Consider the following 19,282-nt stretch of genomic DNA (forward strand, 5'->3'; position numbering starts at 1 on the left):
GGGGCCCCGCCTCCCTGTCACGTCACGGATTTCGCGCCGGGCCCTCTTCCGTCGCTCGCTGCTTGCCAGCCGCTCACGGCGCAGGAGCCGGGATGGAGTGAGGTAGGCCGAGGGGCGGAGCCGCGTTGTCGCACGAGGCCCGAGCCAATCCGAGCTGTCCCTGCTCCTGGGCCTCGGAAGGTGTCCCGTCCCGGGTCCGCCCCGTTGACGTCCGGCTTTTGTCGAGTTTGGGGCGTTCTCCTACCCGTGCGCTCCGGTAGGGGATTCGCGGCTCACGCAGGGTGAATACCCTGGCGCTTCTGATTAGCACTTCATGGCAGGAAGACCTCAGGATATTTTCACCAAGAGCTGGGTATTTTAGAGGAGAGGTTTGAGGCTAGGAAGTGAAGTTTAGAGATGATCATTAGTTAGTTTTCCGTCCAGGCACTGTGCCATTTTAACACCCAACCTTGTTTCCAGAACTCCTCCTCTTCCTCTAAAAAATCATCTTCGCGGAAATGAACATTGATTTTACTAAGAACTTTACGGAGAATCATGCATGAATTGCCAATTTTCAAAACTTGGAATATGGTGTAGAGTCAGAGAAGCTCAGAATTCCATAGGACGTGATGGGTCCTGTCCTGTAACCTCCTATTTCAGTGAGTCTCAAGTTCTTTTTTATAAAGGACCCGCTTTGTTTTTCCAAGAAGTACCAGATGGGTACTTCTGGAATAATCAATAAAAGTAAATTGCTAGAAAAATTAAATAAAAAGCAAGACGCATACAAGCCCCAATTTTTTTTTAATTAAATTCAACAGATGTAAGTACTCTGCCAAACTGCCATAAAAGTTTCTAATGCTTACTTTAGGTTTCTGGATTTATTGTGGGCTACTGCCGTCTATGGGGTCGCACAGAGTCGGACACAACTGAAGCGACTTAGCAGCAGCAGCAGTAACAATGTGACCATCACCAGTCTGGGTCCACCGTAAGGAATTCTGCACATCGTGTATCAAACTCTGTGGAAGGTACTTCATAACGACTTTCAAAGTTTCAATTACTTATAAACAGCAATGATCTCTGAAAGATACGAGACTGAGGTCATTTACATTGGCTTTGAATAACCTGGACGTTTTGATTAATTTGATATCAGTTTAGTATTAGATAAATCTTACACCAATAAAATTAGTTAGAAAAAATACATGTGATTATTAAAGATATAATTCCTGTATTCTTTTTTTTTTTTTTTGAGTGGTATTCAACTTCTACCCATAACCCACTTACAACTATTATAAAGAAACCATGATTTAACAATATTCTCTGAAAGTTCTGGAGTAAAATTAACTCCGGTGTTGGCCTGCACCCTTACAGTCTTGCACCTTTTGTAGCTGCCCAATTGCTAGACCAAAGAAAGAGTCCAGAGGCAAAAGAGACATCCATGATTTATTACATCTCACATGTAAGAGGCAACTGTTCTGGAGTGAGGCCCCACTGTGTGTGGTCAATAGGAGGCAGGACAAGGCAGCAGTGTTCACTACACAGTGGAGAAGGCTATGGATAACAGGGGATTTGACATCAGAAGGACTCCTTGATTGCGAGGGAGACTGCTGAAACATCTTCCCACAGTTCTTTGGGTTAGCAGCCTGTGCACAGGCCACTGTTTCTTGTTGGTGATCAAACGTGTTGGAGTCATTCTGGCCCTCTGTCTTAGACTAATTGTTAGCTAGGGTCGGGGCTGATCATACAGGTAGTCACCAATTAAACTTTCAGCTCAGGAGAAGGAGGCCATCATGTGCTTATAGTAAGGATGAGGCAGGGCCAGGTAGGCAGCGATGTCTAGAGACCAAGAGAGCAGCCACTTTATAGGGTCTGACAGTACACCCCAATCTTTAGAATCTAGACCCAAAGCCTCCTCTTAGAGCGTCCAGAGCTCAGTTCCCTGGAGGAGGGCCCGGCAACCCATTCCAGTATTCTTGCGTAGATAATCCCATAGACAGAGGAGCCTGGCGGGCTACAGACTATGGGGTTGCAAAGAGTCGGACACAACTGAAGAAATTTAGCATGAAAGCACATAGAGCTCAGAAATGACTTGGAAATAAATAGGAGAGGGGACATAGAGTTGTATGGCTCTCCTATGAAAAACTCATTCCTGCCAATAAGGGGAGGGCCCAGACTCAGGATTTAGTATCATCACAATCTGAGGATGACCACCAGTGTAGAACTGTCTGTGACTTAAGTGAAGGCCTGAAGACTTTGGAGCAAGACCAGCAGTCTCTCCTTCCATCGTGATGTCCATCCAAGCCAAGTGAGGAAACCTTGGTCTTCTCCAAATAAAGTTGCTGCTTTCAAGGTTCTTGCAGCCTCTGAAAGATAGGCCGAACTGCTGGATGTGCCAGAGAGACCAGGAGAATTAAGACTCTGTTGATGACAGATACTTAATTTTGTATTTTAAAGATGTTATCTTTAATTATATCTTTAATAATATCTTTAATTATCTTTAAATTAATCATCACATGTCAGATGCTGCTCAATAATAGTCATAATTTTTTTTAATAACTCTTTAAAAAAAAATTTATTCACCTACAGTTGGTCTTAGTTGTGGCATGTGGGATCTAGTTCCCTTACCAAGGATCAAACCCAGGCCACCTTCATTGGGAGCGCAGAGTCTTAGCCATTGGACCTCCAGAGAAGTCCTTATGGTTTTGCTTATAGGTGAGTAAGTGTGACTTTTATCACCTCAAGCTAGTCATCTTGAGTTTATATTGTTCATGGGCTGTTTTCCTAGAGACACCAGAAGAAAGCATGCTACCCAATGATGCCGTTTATCCGTAACACACTTTGGCCCCATGATCAGCATAGTAAATGCAGCCACTACCTTTGGCTGTTTATTCATTCTTCACATAATACATTTGTTTCTACACTATGAAACTGACCTCTGGTTTCTTGTATCATGCCTGAAATTGTCCTTAGGTAGACAAAAATAAATAAAGATATCTTTAGCCTCCATAATAGAGCTTTGTTCTGGGTCCTTACAGTCCTTTCTAGAACTAACTTGCCTATGGTTTGCAACAGGGGCAAAAAACAGCTGCCAATGGGACCTTTTCTTGTAGGTATCTTTCATCTGTCTTTTCTTCAAATCACTACATCCAGTCTGGCCGAGAACTACTTTGAGAGTGGCATTTTACCAATGTCATTAGATAGTAAAAGGTCATATGCTGCTTATACATAATAAGATATTGTTCTGTAGGACTCAAGGACCAGAAGATGTTATGCGTGTGCATTTCTTTTTCAAATACAAATGAATATAAAATTATAAAGAGAGAAATCCGTTTTCTAGTACTGATTTTACTAGTTTTCAATCAGCAGTTAAAAAAATGCAGAGCCTTTTAAGTTGTTAGATAAAATATTAAAGAGCAGATATAATCTCTGTCTTTAGTAATAAATTTATATTTTATTTATATTTAGTAATAAATATAAATTTATATTTATTTATATTTAGTAATAAATTATATTTTCAGATATATGCATAATATATGAAAATGAAAGTGTTAATTGCTCAGTCGTGTCCAATCTTTGCGACCCCATGGACTGTAGCCTGCCAGGCTTCTCTGTTCATTGGATTCTCCAGGCAAGAATACTGGAGTGGGTAGCCATTCCCTATTCTTCTCCAAGTGATCTTCCTGACCCAGGAACCAAAGCTGGGTCTCCTGCATTGCAGGCAGATTCTTTACAGCCACATAATATATATCTATGACTTATCACCTGTGGATCCAAATGTATCACTTATACCTACCTTTTAACTTTGGGAATAGGTGTTGAGAATAGAATTGTACCTCTTTGAGCATCTCTGCTATTCCTGTTTATTTTTTATCTCCTCCACCTCCAACCCTACTGCCATTACATATATACTTGAACTCCTGGCCTTTAATTGTGAAACCAAACCAGAAACACTGGGGGATTAGAGTATGTTTTCATGAGACCTCTGGTTATTCTCTGAGGGGTTATATCCTTTCACTTATATATTGTGGCCATCACTGAAAAAAATAAGTTAGTATTACTCAGAATTTTAAAAATATAAATGTATTCTTCAGGGACCAGATAAGATATACGTTGTTTTGGGTGGCTCCATCCTGCTCTCCCTTATGAAGACTGAGTCTGCGTGCTGGTTAATCATAGTTTTTTGTAGCTCTTTGTATGTGTGGGCAGTCTTGAGATAGACCATATTTGGATTTAGAAGGGATTGCTGTGTATTAAACAAGACAACTTTGTAGCCACAACAGTAAAGGATACCCAATTCTGGACCGGGTTCTCTAGAACTGGACTAATCTAACAACATACACCAATCTCTAGTAGGTTTGGATATGCCAGGGGCCAAGATGCTTTTCTTTCAATAAACAGTCAATTAATATATCAGAAGCCTATGTAAATAACCCTCTGTTGGATTTCCTTCAACAAACAAGGCATCCACACCACATACATCCCTTGGCTCGGTCCTCACATCCCGTCACGTCTCCAAAAAGGGTGTAAGGGTATAAGGAGTAATGGTAACGAAGCCCAGAACCAGTGCTATTTTCACAGAAAAAAAAGGATCCATCAGTAGCATATTTCTTTAATCATTGTTATTTACAATTTATCACCTGACAGACTTACAGAGAATAAATAAAGACAATATACAGTTGGTATCTCGTTTTTTTTCTAATACAGAGAATTTTTATACGTTCTATTTTGGAATGACTATGATAGTTTTAAGCAGAAATAAAATCAATTTATTTGCTATTTTTACCCCTTGACAAGACACATCAACCTCCAAAGCTTGAAGAATAAAGCCCAGATGTTTCCTCCTCATAGGAAGAGTGCACCACATTGCTTTAGAAACTCGGTCCTCAGAAAAAGTTACCAGACAATGGGGTGGAAGACTAGCATATCATGAATAGTAAAGGACATAAAATGAATGGGCTAGATTACAAACCCTTGGTGCATTTGTAGTAATCTGATCAACTTTTACTTTTCTCCAAGCCTCTTTTCAAGAAACAGTTTTTCACCTAAAGTGATTGCCTTATCCCTTTGTGCTTTCCCTCGAGTCTCTGCAAATTCTTCCTTTACATGCAATTGTGAACATGGGTAAGCGTGAGCTAGCCTGGGACTCCCATCTTTCACCTTTGGAGGCCCGAGAAGTTGTTGACAAGGTGTTTGCAGGAGAAACTTAAAATCTTGTTCCAAAAGAGCTGGGTTTGGGGCCGGAGTCTGTCCCTGCTCTTGATGGGGTACCATGCAGAGAAGAACCTTGCATTTCTGTCTAAATACCTCAAAGAATAACACATTTACATAGATCAATTTCAACATCAGTAAACAAAGCAATGGAGGACGTAACTTACAGGTACAAGTTTGGGCACATTTTCCTCTTTCCTCATTTGAAAATAAACCCTCTACATTACAGCAAAGCAATTCTACCTAAATTCACCCTAGTATGCCAGTTGACAAGTTTCTGCTTTACCTTTCATTCGTTCAAAAAAAATTCAGCAATTATTTATGGTGTGCTCACTATGTGCTAGGAACTTTATAGGACGTGGGGTGTGCAGAGGTGAACTCACGTATAATCTCGTGACCCTTAAACAGGGCAGCTTAAAAATGCCATTATAGAACTCAAAACTGTAATCCACAAAACTAAAGCTTCAACTCCCCTATCTTCCTGAACCTCTGGGCCAGGTTGCTCCTGTATTTGTACTTTGTTTAGTCCAATGTGGTTGTTATTCCATTTAAGAATAGACATTTAGGTAAATGAAACTTCTCTAATATTCTGAGAGTAGTGTTTTACTACACAATAAGTCTCAACCATTGTACTCTATTCCTTCCAAAAGCTCTTCCTGGTGCCAAGGATGAAGTGCCACCTAGTTCTTAATCAAAATACTGATTTATTCTAAACTCCTCTCCTTGCCACCGTATAAGTCCTACTGGAAGGAACTGCAGAAACCACCTATAATTTCCTTCTGTACCGAGCTAGTGAGCTCTGGGTCTCACTGTCCTTTGCGTTATCTGATTTTTCTAAGCTGTTTTTGGATTGTTTCAGCCAATTGAACAGCCGAACTAGTCAGAAAATATGGAAACAATCTAGGCAGGATATTACTTACTAATAAAGGAACAGATTAATTTGTTATATCCTCTTTAGGATTTTACAGATGTCTTTCCTGATGCAGCCAAGCGAGACCAGGTTACAAATCAGCAAGGGTTAAAAATATCAAGAAATGAACTGTATAAATGTGAAGAACTAGTGAAATCTGAGTAAGATCTGTAGTTTAGTTAATAGTATACCAATGTCAATTTTCTGGGTTTGAAACTGGACTACAATTACATAAGATGTTATCAATGGGAAATCCTGGCATTAGGTAAAGGCAACTCTGAACTATTTTTGCAACTTCTTATGAGTCTTAAAGTATTTCAATATTAACAGTTGGGGGGAAAAAAGATACACCAACTAAACAATTACCCTCCATATGTTTGCTACCAAGTAATAGAGTTAACTGCACTATAGAGAACTCAAAATGCCAGAAATCTAAAAACCTTTAACCATTCCAGTCTCTTTCTATCTCAATTTAGTATTCTAAGACATTTACCAAGTGGAAAAGACATTCATCTGTTTCTACAAAAATGTTAAATTTTAATTCAGAAGGAAATTCAGCCTACATTTGGATCTACATCTTTCAGAAACATCATAAGCGCTTCCAGATATCAGAGGTCTTACTGAAAAGAGCAAGATGGCAAATTCCAGGTCTACAAACTCAGTTTAGGATCAAAGATTTAATAGCTCTATATTGGGAGTAATCTAAGCCTTAACTGTGATTTTCTCCATTTATTTTTGTAGCTTTGGACAAAACAGATGCTATTCTGTTTTACACTATTTCCTTAGAACATCTTCATCTCTTTCCTTTCTCCTGTTCTCCTTTACTTGAAACAAATGGCTTAGCCCCACATCATGGCTCTCTTGTGGGACGCCTGGATGGGACTAGAAAAATACATGGTTCCAATATGGCACATACGTCTTGGTGCAGATATAGAACAAGATTTCGTCTAGTTTAACCTAAGCCTGTTGTTCCAGTGTTTCCCTGTGGCCTCTCTGGGCACAACAATGATGAGCATTATCTAAAATGGATTTCAGTGGCAGAAACAAAGAAGGGAAGACAGAGCCTCATGAACTAACATGAATTCCCTGTCTCCCCACTTGGTCTTCATTTCCAAAGCAGCACTTGGAAAGCCAAGTCCAGTTCAGACAGAGTTGATCTCTTTTCACCACCATGAATCCCTGGCACTGGAGGTGGTCTAGAACACCCATGTTCAAACTGCCTCCCTCTCCTACAGCCCATGAGATGAAAAGGTCATTCCCTGGTGGTTGCTTATGTGTTTGTATATTCTTGATGGGTTTATCTTTTCTTGAAACTCTGAAAAGCTCCCTTCCATGTCATACTCTGCACCTCACTTTTCATTTTTTAATGACTACTTTTAATAATCTCTATCATCCAGAATTTCCTCTTTCTCCATATACATTTATCTTTTATCTTCAAGACACTTACTTTTTCTGTTCTCTTCAGAGATTGGCTTTCATGCTTCAGAATGGATTCTCAGCAGCACCATCTGTGTCTGTCTTGCTGCCCTTACCTCCCCCATCCTTCTCTCTATCACCCCTATTATGTAGCCTCCTTTCTAAACCCCACCTGCCTCCCTGTCCAATCACATGCACATTCATTGATTCATTCTCTGCCCTACGTTCATATAGTGCCCTTTGTTATACAGTCTTGTACACTTGCAAGTGATCTTTCCACAGCATTAAAATCGCATTTCCCCTTGGGTGCCTCTTTAGACTCCAGATCTAAGTCCACATATAAGTCTGGACAGCTCATCAAGATTTGGACTTAGCTATCACCACATTCACTAGCGAAAGTATAAACTTAAATCTACTACCCCCAACCACAATCTGGACATAAACCATTTCACATATATCATGAAGAGGATGACTTCCTAGAAAGGTTAGGAAGGCCCCACAGTTCTCATCCTTTTTCCTACCTTCTTTTCTACATAATTCTTCGCTTCATTCTTCTATTCTTTAAAAGTCCACCTACTTTTAAATTCTAGATACCTAGCCTTGATCATTTACCCTGATGGCTCTCTTAGATTTGTGCTGCTGAACGCAACATGTATGACTAAAGGAGAAGTTAAAACGGTGTCTGGTAGGACAAAAGTCTTAGTGCCAGAAGATGGAACCTTCCTCATCCCAGAAAAAGATAACTGTACCTGACAATACATATTTGCCAGTTGCTTGAAACAGATCACCTGTATGACTCAAGCCCAGGAAAATCTAGACATACTAAGTTAATTTTAAAGGATTTTTGTATGGTATCATGCAATGCAGTGGCTTGAGGCAGAATTGTAAAAAGAAGTAAGTGGAAAGATACTAGACAAAAGAAGGAGAAATTACATTACATAGTTCCTCTTGCCACATAGGAAGTCATGGCCTGGTCTGAATGTAGGCCTGCCAGATGCTCATGGATCAAGGAGAACAAGTTGCAGGCCCTGATTTCAAGTCCCTTTGATTCTACTGAAATGGAAAGATGAACTTCAATGCATCAACTTGACAGAGACATGTGGCACCCAGATTAAACATTACTTCTGGGTGTTTTTCTATAAGGGTGTTTCCAGATGAGATTAACATTTTCATTGGTGAGCTGAGTAAGGAAGATTGCCTTCTCCAGCATGGGTGGGCATCAACTACTCTGGTGAAGGCCTCCATAGAAGGAAAAAGTAGGGGGTATTTACCCTCTCTGCCTGACTGCTTAAGCTCACACATCAGTCTTCTGCTCTCAACTTAAACCTTTAACCTTCTGGTTCTCAGAAGTACATCACCACCAGCTTTGTGGAACTCCTCAGTCTCCATAATTATGTAACTCAATTCCCCAATTCGTTATAATAAATCATATATATATATATATATACATATATATATATATATAAAAGTTCTGTTTCTCTGGGGAACTATGAATAGTACACAAAGCTATTACTGATCTTGAGAAGACCAGAGTGTGTGGCAGGTCCCAAGTATAAAAGAACATGAGGACATGTCTGGTCCTGCAGATATCAAGTGAGATAAAGTATGGAGAAACACATGATAAACTTTAAAGCACTGAGCCAGTGGCAGGTGTCCTATTACTACTATTATCGTGACTTCTTCACATGATCTCTTTTGCTGACCACAATTTTCAGAGCAGGAGATGACTGGACACTGAGTCTGCAGCAATTGTAGATTCAATTATCCAATGAGGTCTGAATATATCAGAGCTGGAAGAGACTTCAAGACCATCTCATTCCCTTTTCCTGTTTCCTACTGCATCTGAGGATCTGTGGAGTGTGAAAGCTCAGAATCTGTTCTGAGGGGATTTTTATTTAACAGTGTTATCAGTATCCATGGATTCTGAAGCCAGAGCCTCAAGCTTTCTTTTTCTGCTGGTCATACCATCGCCAAGGCAAGAGTGTAAATCCCAAGCAGTAGCAGCAGATGACTCTTCCACACTCAACCTGCTCCTCTCAAGAACTCCTAGGGTTAAAAGGACATAAAATATCATCTCCCACAACCACGTATGATGTCTGAAACCCTACCTCTTTCTTTCCTAGTCTTCAGCCTGTATCTCAACCTCTTCAGTGACAAAGGACTCCCCACCTCTCGAGGCAGCCCATTCATCCTTGTATATTCTGCCTCTGGCTATATTTTCCCTAATAGGGAGTTAAAATCAATCTCCCTGTAATTTCCTTTCACCAATCCTCAGTCAACCCTTTGGAAACACTCAGAATGTATCTATTCCCTATTGTACATGACCTTCAGATTTATGCCTGAGAAATTTCATCCCCAGCACATAGGTTCCATAGAGTATTCATCCATTAAAAGAGCTGGAAGTTTTGGAGGAGATGAACCAAAGGGCCTAGGATCAAGCTATAGAAACAACAGTTTGTACTGACTCAAAATCAGGCTCTCACTAAAACACACACCTGAAAATGTCTGAACAAGGTGAGAGGAGGACCCTGTGAGGAAATGAGCAGCACATCTGTTACCTGTCGTCCACTGACCCCTTTTCCTGTGTCCATTCTCTATTTAAGAATATTTCCATGCATGAGGCACATTTTTTTTCCCAAATAACAATCCCTGTTCATAGAGCCTTGCAGTAAATATTCTTTCCTATGTACATACTCTGTATTTCCTATGCATATAGATCTCAACCCTCATCCCTGCTCAGGAATGAACAAAACCACCATTCCAGTAAGTTGAGTTTTTTCCAAGCATGTAACATCTATTTTGCCAGGAGAGGGAAATGCAGAGTTTAGGACATGTCTACAGGCCAAATTAGGAAATCAAACCATTGGTGACTAGTTACTGAATACCATGTCATCAGATTCTCCACACTTACCAAGTGTTTTCCCTACGCCTAGTCTCATGTTTCCTAAGACATTAGCATTCTTCAAGTTTTTCTTTCTGAAATCACTTTTTAAAAGGTGACAGGGAAAATACATTGTAGAATCTGCACATTCATAAACACAAACATATTTATCCTTTATAAATTATCTAAATTATCTAGCCTTTGTTATCCAATACTTTAAGTATATCAAGTCAGATGCTTTACTAGATTTTATCTGTCCTAGGCTTTTTTTTTTCTTTTTAGTTCTTTAATGTAAAAAAAGTATATATGTGTCAGGGGTAGAGAGTGGGGGAGTGGAGTGGAGGGAGACGAGGGACAGAAAGAGAGAAAGACAAACAAGCCTCTGTCTCCCGGGTGCATTCAGTGTCCAGATGGGGTGGCTTAAGCGAGGGTGCTGCTGGGGCTCGTGAGGCGGACCTGTTCCGGGCTCTGCAGCATCACTCATCCACCTGCTGAAGTAGCAGAAGGTGGATCTCCTGGAAGGAGGGCCGCTGCTTGGTGTCTCTTCTCCAGCAGCTGAGCATCAGCTTATACACGGAGTCAGGGCAAATGGCAGGCTGAGGGAGGTAAGTCTTTGGAAACAAAAAATGAACGAAAGAGGAGACTATTAGAAGAGTGTGGAGAAAGGGTCGCTGCATCACGGTACGACTTGCCCACTCCCCACTTTCTTGGACTTGATAACTGAAATGGGTGTGGTGTCTCTCCGTCTTCTTCACGAGCATTTTACATCATATCAATCCCCTTTCCATTCTCTTTCTCTTTTCCAGATCTGCGGAGCAGAACTTCCTGATGGGCCATCCTGTGGTCCCTGTGCGTGCGTGCATGCTAAGTTGCTAACCATCATGCAAAAGATGAAACTGAAGCAAGAAGACGTCTTTGACTGGAAAGTGATTAGAACACCTAATCCTCCAGTTATAGCCTATCCACAGTGAGCTTTATCTCGGGTGAGCCAATCATGGCAAGTGCGGAAAGTATGTTAGTTGCCTTAGCTCCTGGGCTGAGAATGGAATCTTAGCCACTGAGACACAGGATGTATCCACGTAGCTCTTAACCATAGCTTTCTCTGTGCTCTCCTCCTGTACTGGCCCCAGGTGGGAAGACTGGATTTCTTCTTTACATTATTCACCAACATTTGTTCATTTAACCCCTCTACAGCCCTGCCCTGAATTCCAACCTAGAGCTGTATTTGGCTCTATTCTCAAAGCAAGTTACTGTGTCCACCCAGCAAGACTGACTCCAGGTCATGTGCTTGCCTGCAACGTGTTGCTGTCATTTCCTGACCTATGCTTTTTAAAACCTTGGATACTGACATATTCCTGAACCAAACCTAAATGTCTCAAGCTCTTTGAATCACAGGTCCAACATCTGCTGCTGGTTAGTAATTAACTATTTCAATATTGCCTTCTCCCACACTTAGACCAGCTTGTATCATGCATGGTAGGATCAGATGGTAGTTCTATCTTTAATTATTTGGAGAATCTCCATACTGTTTTCCATAATGGCTGCACCAATTTACATTCCCCTCAACAATGCATGAGGCTTCCCTATTCTCCATGTCCTCACTAACATTTGTTGTTCCTTGTCTTTTTGATTATAGCCATTCTAAAGGTGTGAGGTGATATCTCAGGATGGTTTTGATGTGCACTTCCCTGGCCTTCCACGCTCCTTCCTCTGTCCATGGGATTCTCCAGGCAAAAATACTGGAGTGGGTTGCCATGCCCTCCTCCAGGAGACCACCCTGAGCCAGGGATTGGACCCACATCTCTTATGTCTCCTGCATTGGCAGGCAGGTTCTTTACCACTAGCGCCACCTGGGAAGCCCGATAACTAGCAACGTTGAGCACCTTTTCATGTACCTGCTGGCCATCTGTTTGTCTTCTTTGGGAAAATGTTTAGTCAGATCTGCTCATTTAAAATTGGATGGTTTGGGGGATTTTTGCTCTTGAGTTGCATGAGTTCATTATGCATTTTGGATATTAACCCATATCAGATATATGAGTTACAAATTTTTCTCCAATTTGGTAGTTTGCCTTTTTGATGGTTTCCTTTATTATAAAGAAGATTTTTAGTTTGATGTAGTCCCACATGTTTATTTTTGTTTTATTGCCTTTGCTTTTGTTGTCAGATCCAGAAAACCATTGCTACGACCAATGCCAAGGAGTTTTCCATCATCAATTCTTAATTAAAAAGTAAAAAGACAAATACCTCTGGCTTCTATTTGAATATATAATAAGATCTGACAAACCTTAACTCAGTATGTTAGAAGTGACTATGGCTACAAAATAGCAAGTATTTAAAAGAAATATTACTAATATTATAAAGGATACAGGATAATAGACACTCTCGTATACTACTTGTGAAACTTAAAACTGTTAAGCCTTATCTAGGGTGTTCACTAAATCATTTTAGAAAAAAATACATCTGTTTTGAGCCAACAGATATCAATAAAATGAAATGACAAATAAATTATTTGCCCTTTCCAAAGTTGTATAAACTTGGCAAATAAAGTTATATTTGGTAATAATTCTCATTATGTTGATAGTATTTTACTTTTCATAACATCAAACAAAATAAGCTTTTAAAACTGTATTTAATTTTTTATTATTTATTTCATTTAGACCATGAGCTTTCAAGAAAAGTGCTTTCTGAGAATTCTTTACAATTTGTAAAAACAAATCGAAAACAAAAAATGTCAAATACATTTTAAAATTACTGGAATTATTATTATAGACTTCCAAGCATTTTTAATTAGCTATGAAAGATTTAAGATTTGTCTAAGCTATGAGCCCTAAGGATAAGATTCTTTCTAGAATTTGTGTTACTGAAAAGTTTTCTCCTGCACTTTATCTGCTATGTTCAACAAGTTGGTGACATTAACAATGCTGTTTGAATACAAATTAGATCACATACGTAGAGTCCATAAAATCCATCTAGCAGCTGATAGTGATGAATAACTATTGTACTTATACTCTAATGTCAGACTTTCAAAATTTGAATACTGAAATTTTAACAATAAAATTTAAAGTAATTAAAATTTGTAAGCTGTTATAAAATACAAATTTAGTGAATTATGCTTAGTTTGTTCATATGTTGAATTAAATAAACTTTTATCAAAATTTTAAACTTATAGGTGAGAAGCTTACTCAACATATGATGGTGATATTATGCTTTGGTCTTGGCTTCACTCAAATATGTAATTTTATTATTCAACCATTTAGTAGTTGGTCAAAATATATTTGACTCTCTCGCATCATTTAGTAAAAGTGAACATGATGGACCCTTTTAATAAGCAGTTAAAAATAAATAAGAAAAGTTAAATCCCAGAGATTATTAGAATTTAAAACTTCCATTAAATGATAAAACAACATTTTCTTTGAAAATGAATAGCATAACATTTGATTAATTAATATGCAACTTTTTAGTGCTAATATCAAAAATTTAGTGCTGATATCAAAAATACATATAATACAAAGCAGACAGTGGACATAAAGTGTGGGGAGGGGAAGCATGCCTGTCTTGGCTGAATGTTTTGTTAGTTCAGTTGTGCCTCATACAAATTGTTTTTTGCATGTGAGATTTAAGTTACTGAATAATAAAATCAGGGAAACTGAAAGGTTTAAAATATTCCTCCCTTTGCCTATAATTCTAGGATGTAAGCAAATTAGAATTATTGTTATGATGAATAAAAATTACACTTTCTAATAGAATGCACCACCTTTAATTGGCCATTAGACATCTAATAGGTCACCCAGGTGGCCATGACATGCTCCTAGTCCAGAAAAAAATTTTTTTCTTTGGTCTACGCCTTATCTCACGCACCCAGTACTAAATCAGCCTTTTGCCAAGATGAGAAGGCAATTACCTCATAACCAAAATAGATGATTTAGATCCCCTGCTACCAAAATATCTACAGAGGATCACAATAAAGCTCTAGGACCCCCTCCTCCTATTTTTAACCTGCTTATTCCACAGTCTCTAGTCATTCCCTTATCTTTTGTTTGCTTTAATCTGGTTAAGCACAGAGGATCCACTTTTAATTTTCTTCAAGAGCCTTTTCCCTCTCCTCAACTGTTATCACTTTCCTGTCTGAGATGCCACACTCCAAGTCACTCTGGGGGCTCAGCGCTTCAGCCACCAGCAAGCTTTCAATCCCACATCTCACAGGAACTTTGGACACTGAGTTATCCAAAGGAAACTTGGAGTATCTTAACTAGGAACTGGGGCCCCTATCAGCTTAGAAGCTTGGCTTTCCTGAGTCCCGAGAGGCCACAACATCTGAGCCCAGAGGTGCCTTCCAGGAACAGCAAAGCCAGGATGCACTTGATGGTCTCTGGGCACGTAAGTTGAGAAATATTTTTAAATAGTCCAAACCAAATTTTTAACAAATGCTAATAACTCCCTTATTCACTTTTAGCTTATGTTTTTATTCTTATGTTCCTCAACCACAAAGATAAACTGTACAGTCTAGACCAGGACACAGATCAAATATGAGAGACAGGATTTATTTCCTGATATCTTTGACTAGGGCTTCCCTGATGGCTCAGTCAGTATAGAATCAACCTGCAATGCAGGAGACCCAGGTTCAATCCCTGGGTAAGGAAGGTCCCCTGGAGAAGTAAATGGCAACCCACTCCAGTATTCTTGCCTGGAGAATCCCATGGACAGAGGAGCCTGACAGGCTACCGTCCACAGGGTCTCACAGAGTAGGACATAGCTTTGTGACTAAACCACCACCACCACCGTCTTTGAGTTATGGAGAAGCCTGATGGAACTCTCTCATGCTCCCCAATGACCACTGGGTTGACCCACGGAAAAAGTAGAGTGTATGGATGCCTAGGGGGGGACCTTGGTCTTTCACATCACCTGGATACATAGTGACAAATGACTATCATCCAGGTAGCCCATCTTCCAGCTCAGGCCTATCCTGTTAAATCAGAACTTTTCTTTCTCTCACCTTCAGAGGCACCCAAGGCCACATCTCTCCGCCCCAGCAGCTCTCACCTGCCTCCCTTGGTCTCGGAAGAACTCTCCAGTATTCTCAATGACCTGTTCATCTGACAGCTGGGAATAGGGCTGTTCCTGGCAAAAGGTGAAAGTCTCCCACAGAGTCACCCCGAAGGCCCACACATCACTTGCTGTGGTGAATTTGCCCTGTTTAAGTAAGGAAAAGAAGAGAAAGTCAGAATAATCTGTGTACAACAAGAGCAGAGAGATTTTCATAAAATAGAATTTTTAACTACACAGGGCAAGGAATACTGGAACTGCCAAGATCTGTGCTGGGAATCTGAAAACGACAATAGGAGTGGTTTCAATGCCAGCCTCCACACTTCTCTGACCCTCAGGATCTCTGCTGCGGTCTACTTCTCTTGCAGATGAGATCCAAGGACTGAAAGGGATGTGGCCATAAGCTACCTGACTCTCCCGCTGAGAGTTAGAAGGTCAAACTCTAGGATCTAGCGCAGCCTCAGGTAAATGCCCATGGGAAAGGCAAAATAAGAATAGGAAGAGATACAAATATCTCTGTGTCATACAGGAATCCAGTGTGAATGCCTCGAGTAGCTCCTGTTCAATGATCATCACAGTCTTGAAGGACAGACAAGTGATCTCTGAGATTCAGATGCAGTCAACATCCATTAAATACTTGCACATGTTCTATTCAATAATCACAGTGCTGAAGTAGATAATATTTATTCCTACTTTTTAGATCAGAAAAGTAAGACAACATAGGTTTACTAAAATTCCCTGGTTTATAAGACTATTAAAATAGAAAAATTGAGAGTTGGACCAAAACCCTCTGAATCTCGGTCTAATAATGTTTAATAACACCATGAAATATATTTAAAGGGAGCAAAGCTTAATAATCACATTCAGTTCAGTTCAGTTCAGTCGCTCAGTCGTGTCCGACTCTTTGTGACCCCATGAATCACAGCACAACAGGCCTCCCTGTCCATCACCAACTCCCGGAGTTTGCTCAAACTCATGTCCATCGAGTTGGTGATGCCAACCAGCCATCTCATCCTCTGTCATCCCCTTCTCCTCCTGCCCCAATCCCTCCCAGCATCAGGGACTTTTCAATGAGTCAGCTCTTCACATCATGTGGCCAAAGTATTGGAGTTTCAGCTTCAACATCAGTCCTTCCAATGAACACCCAGGACTGATCTCCTTTAGGATGGACTGGTTGGATCTCCTTGCAGTCCAAGGGACTCTCAAGAGTCTTCACCACAGTTCAAAAACATCAATTCTTCGACACTCAGCTTTCTTTGCAGACCAACTCTCACATCCATACATGACCACTGGAAAAACCATAGCCTTGATTAGATGGACCTTTGTTGGCAGAGTAATGTGTCTGCTTTTTAATATGCGTCTAGGTTGGTCAGAACTTTCCTTCCAAGGAGTAAGTGTCTTTTAATTTCATGGCTGCAATCACCATCTGCAGTGATTTTGGAGCCCAAAAAATTAAAGTCTGACACGGTTTCCACTGTTTCCCCATCTATTTGCCATGAAGTGATGGGACCAGATGCCATGATCTTAGTTTTCTGAATGTTGAGCTTTAAGCCAACTTTTTCATTCTCCTCTTTCACTTTCATCAAGAGACTCTTTAGTTCCTCTTCACTTTCTGCCATAAGGGTGGTGTCATCTGCATACATATCTGAGGTTTTTGATATTTCTCCCAGCAATCTTGATTCCAGCTTGTGCTTCTTCCAGCCCAGCATTTCTCATGATGTACTCTGCATATAAGTTAAATAAGCAGGGTGACAATATACAGCTTTGATGTACTCCTTTCCCTATTGGGAACCAGTCTGTTGTTCCATGTCCGGTTTGAATTGTTGCTTCCTGACCTGCATATAGGTTTCTCAAGAAGCAGGTCAGGTGGTCTGGTATTCCCATCTCTTTCAGAATTTTCCACAGTTTATTGTGATCCAGACAGTCAAAGGCTTTGGCATAGTCAATAAAGCAGAAATAGATGTTTTTCTGGAACTCTCTTGCTTTTTTGATGATCCAGTGGATGTTGGCAATTTGATCTCTTGTTCCTCTGCCTTTTCTAAAACCAGCTTGAATATCTGAAAGTTCACAGTTCACATATTGTTGAAGCCTGGCGTGGAGAATTTTGAGCATTACTTTACTAGCGTGTGAGATGAGTGCAATTGTGCGGTAGTTTGAGCATTCTTTGGGATTGCCTTTCTTTGGGATTGGAATGAAAACTGACCTTTTCCAGTCCTGTGGCCACTGCTGAGTTTTCCAAATTTGCTGGCATATTGACTGCAGCACTTTGACAGCATCATCTTTCAGGATTTGAAATAGCTCAACTGGAATTCCATCACCTCCACTAGCTTTGTTCGTAGTGATGCTTTCTAAGGCCCATCACATTCCAGGATGTCTGGCTCCAGGTGAGTGATCACACCATCGTGATTATCTGGGTCATGAACCTCTTTTTTGTATAGTTCTTCTGTGTATTCTTGCCACCTCTTCTTAGTATCTTCTGCTTCTGTTAGGTCCATACCATTTCTGTCCTTTATTGAACCCATCTTTGCATGAAATGTTCCCTTGATATCTCTAATTTTCTTGAAGAGATCTCTAATCTTTCCCATTCTGTTGTTTTCCTCTATTTCTTTGCATTGATCACTGAGGAAGGCTTTCTTATCTCTCCATGCTATTCTTTGGAACTCTGCATTCAAATGAGAATATCTTCCCTGTTCTCCTTTGCTTTTCTCTTCTCGTCTTTTCACAGCTATTTGTAAGGCCTCCTCAGACAACCATTTTACCTTTTTGCATTTCTTTTCCATGGGGATGGTCTTGATCCCTGTCTCCTGTACAATGTTACAAACGTCCATCCATAGTTCATCAGGCACTCTGTCTATCAGATCTAGTCCCTTAAATCTATTTCTCACTTCCACTGTATAGTCATAAGGGATTGATTTAGGTCATACCTGAATGGTCTAGTGGTTTTCCCTGCTTTCTTCAATTTAAGTCTGAATTTGGCAATAAGGAGTTCATGATCTGAGCCACAGTCAGCTCCCGGTCTTATTTTTGCTGATTGTGTAGAGCGTCTTCACCTTTGGCTGCAAAGAATATAATCAATCTGATTTCGGTGTTGACCATCTGGTGATGTCCATGTGTAGAGTCTTCTCTTGTGTTGTTGGAAGAGGGTGTTTGCTATGACCAGTGCGTTCTCTTGGCAAAACTCTATTAGCCTTTGCCCTGCTTCATTCCACGCTCCAAGGCCAAATTTGCCTGTTACTCCAGGTGTTTCTTGACTTCCTACTTTTGCATTCCAGTCCCCTATAATGAAAAGGACATCTTTTTGGGGTGTTAATTCTAAAAGGTCTTGTAGGTCTTCATAGAATTGTTCAACTTCAGCTTCTTCAGCGTTACTGGTTGGGGCATAGGCTTGGATTACCATGATACTGAATGGCTTGCCTTGGAAATGAACAGAGATCATTCTGTCGTTTTTGAGATTGCATCCAAGAACTGCATTTCAGACTCTTTTGTTGACTATGATGGATACTCCATTTCTTCTAAGGGATTCCTGCTCACAGTAGTAGATACAATGGTCATCTGAGTTAAATTCACCCATTCTAGCTCATTTTAGTTTGCTGATTCCTAGGATGTCAACATTCCTAGAATGTCTAATAATCACATTAGAAAGGGGTAAAATATGCAATTCACCTATGGAGATGATAAAAATCTTTATAATGATTTATATAAAATGGTATATCTTACAGCATCATTCATTTTTGAAGGAAACTGGAAAATACCAAGTTATTATGATATTAAATTACAGGATATAGCTATAATGGAATATTATACAACCATTAAAATCATGTTTTTGAAGAATATTTACTGGCAATGAG

At 40.1% G+C, this 19,282-nt stretch overlaps 1 protein-coding gene and 1 long non-coding RNA gene across 7 annotated transcripts in view; one reads left to right on the top strand and one right to left on the bottom strand.

Annotated features, from left to right (window-relative positions):
• The first annotated feature begins 215 nt into the window (after positions 1-215).
• Positions 216-15,520, top strand: LOC122676988. Of its 3 annotated transcripts, none has more exons than XR_006335683.1 (4): positions 216-638; positions 848-1,004; positions 11,198-11,374; positions 15,391-15,520. It is a non-coding gene; the product is annotated as an uncharacterized LOC122676988 (long non-coding RNA). The 3 variants fall into 3 exon arrangements; XR_006335685.1 differs by lacking the exon at positions 15,391-15,520 and adding an exon at positions 12,556-12,611; XR_006335684.1 differs by lacking the exon at positions 15,391-15,520 and adding an exon at positions 12,028-12,156.
• DDR2 (discoidin domain receptor tyrosine kinase 2) overlaps positions 4,570-19,282 on the bottom strand; it is a 172,619-nt gene continuing 157,906 nt past the window's right edge. For 3 of the 4 annotated variants that reach the window (XM_043876640.1, XM_043876639.1, XM_043876638.1), the window contains 2 exons: positions 15,432-15,581; positions 4,570-11,002 (listed from right to left, as the gene is read on the bottom strand). In XM_043876640.1, coding sequence (XP_043732575.1) covers positions 10,868-11,002; positions 15,432-15,581 — 285 coding nt within the window. In that variant the 3' untranslated portion in view covers positions 4,570-10,867. The remainder of the gene's footprint in view (positions 11,003-15,431; positions 15,582-19,282) is intronic. The other variant, XM_043876637.1, reaches the window with a different exon arrangement.

Source organism: Cervus elaphus, chromosome 20 (genome assembly GCF_910594005.1).
Source record: "Cervus elaphus chromosome 20, mCerEla1.1, whole genome shotgun sequence".
Lineage (NCBI taxonomy): Eukaryota > Metazoa > Chordata > Mammalia > Artiodactyla > Cervidae > Cervus > Cervus elaphus.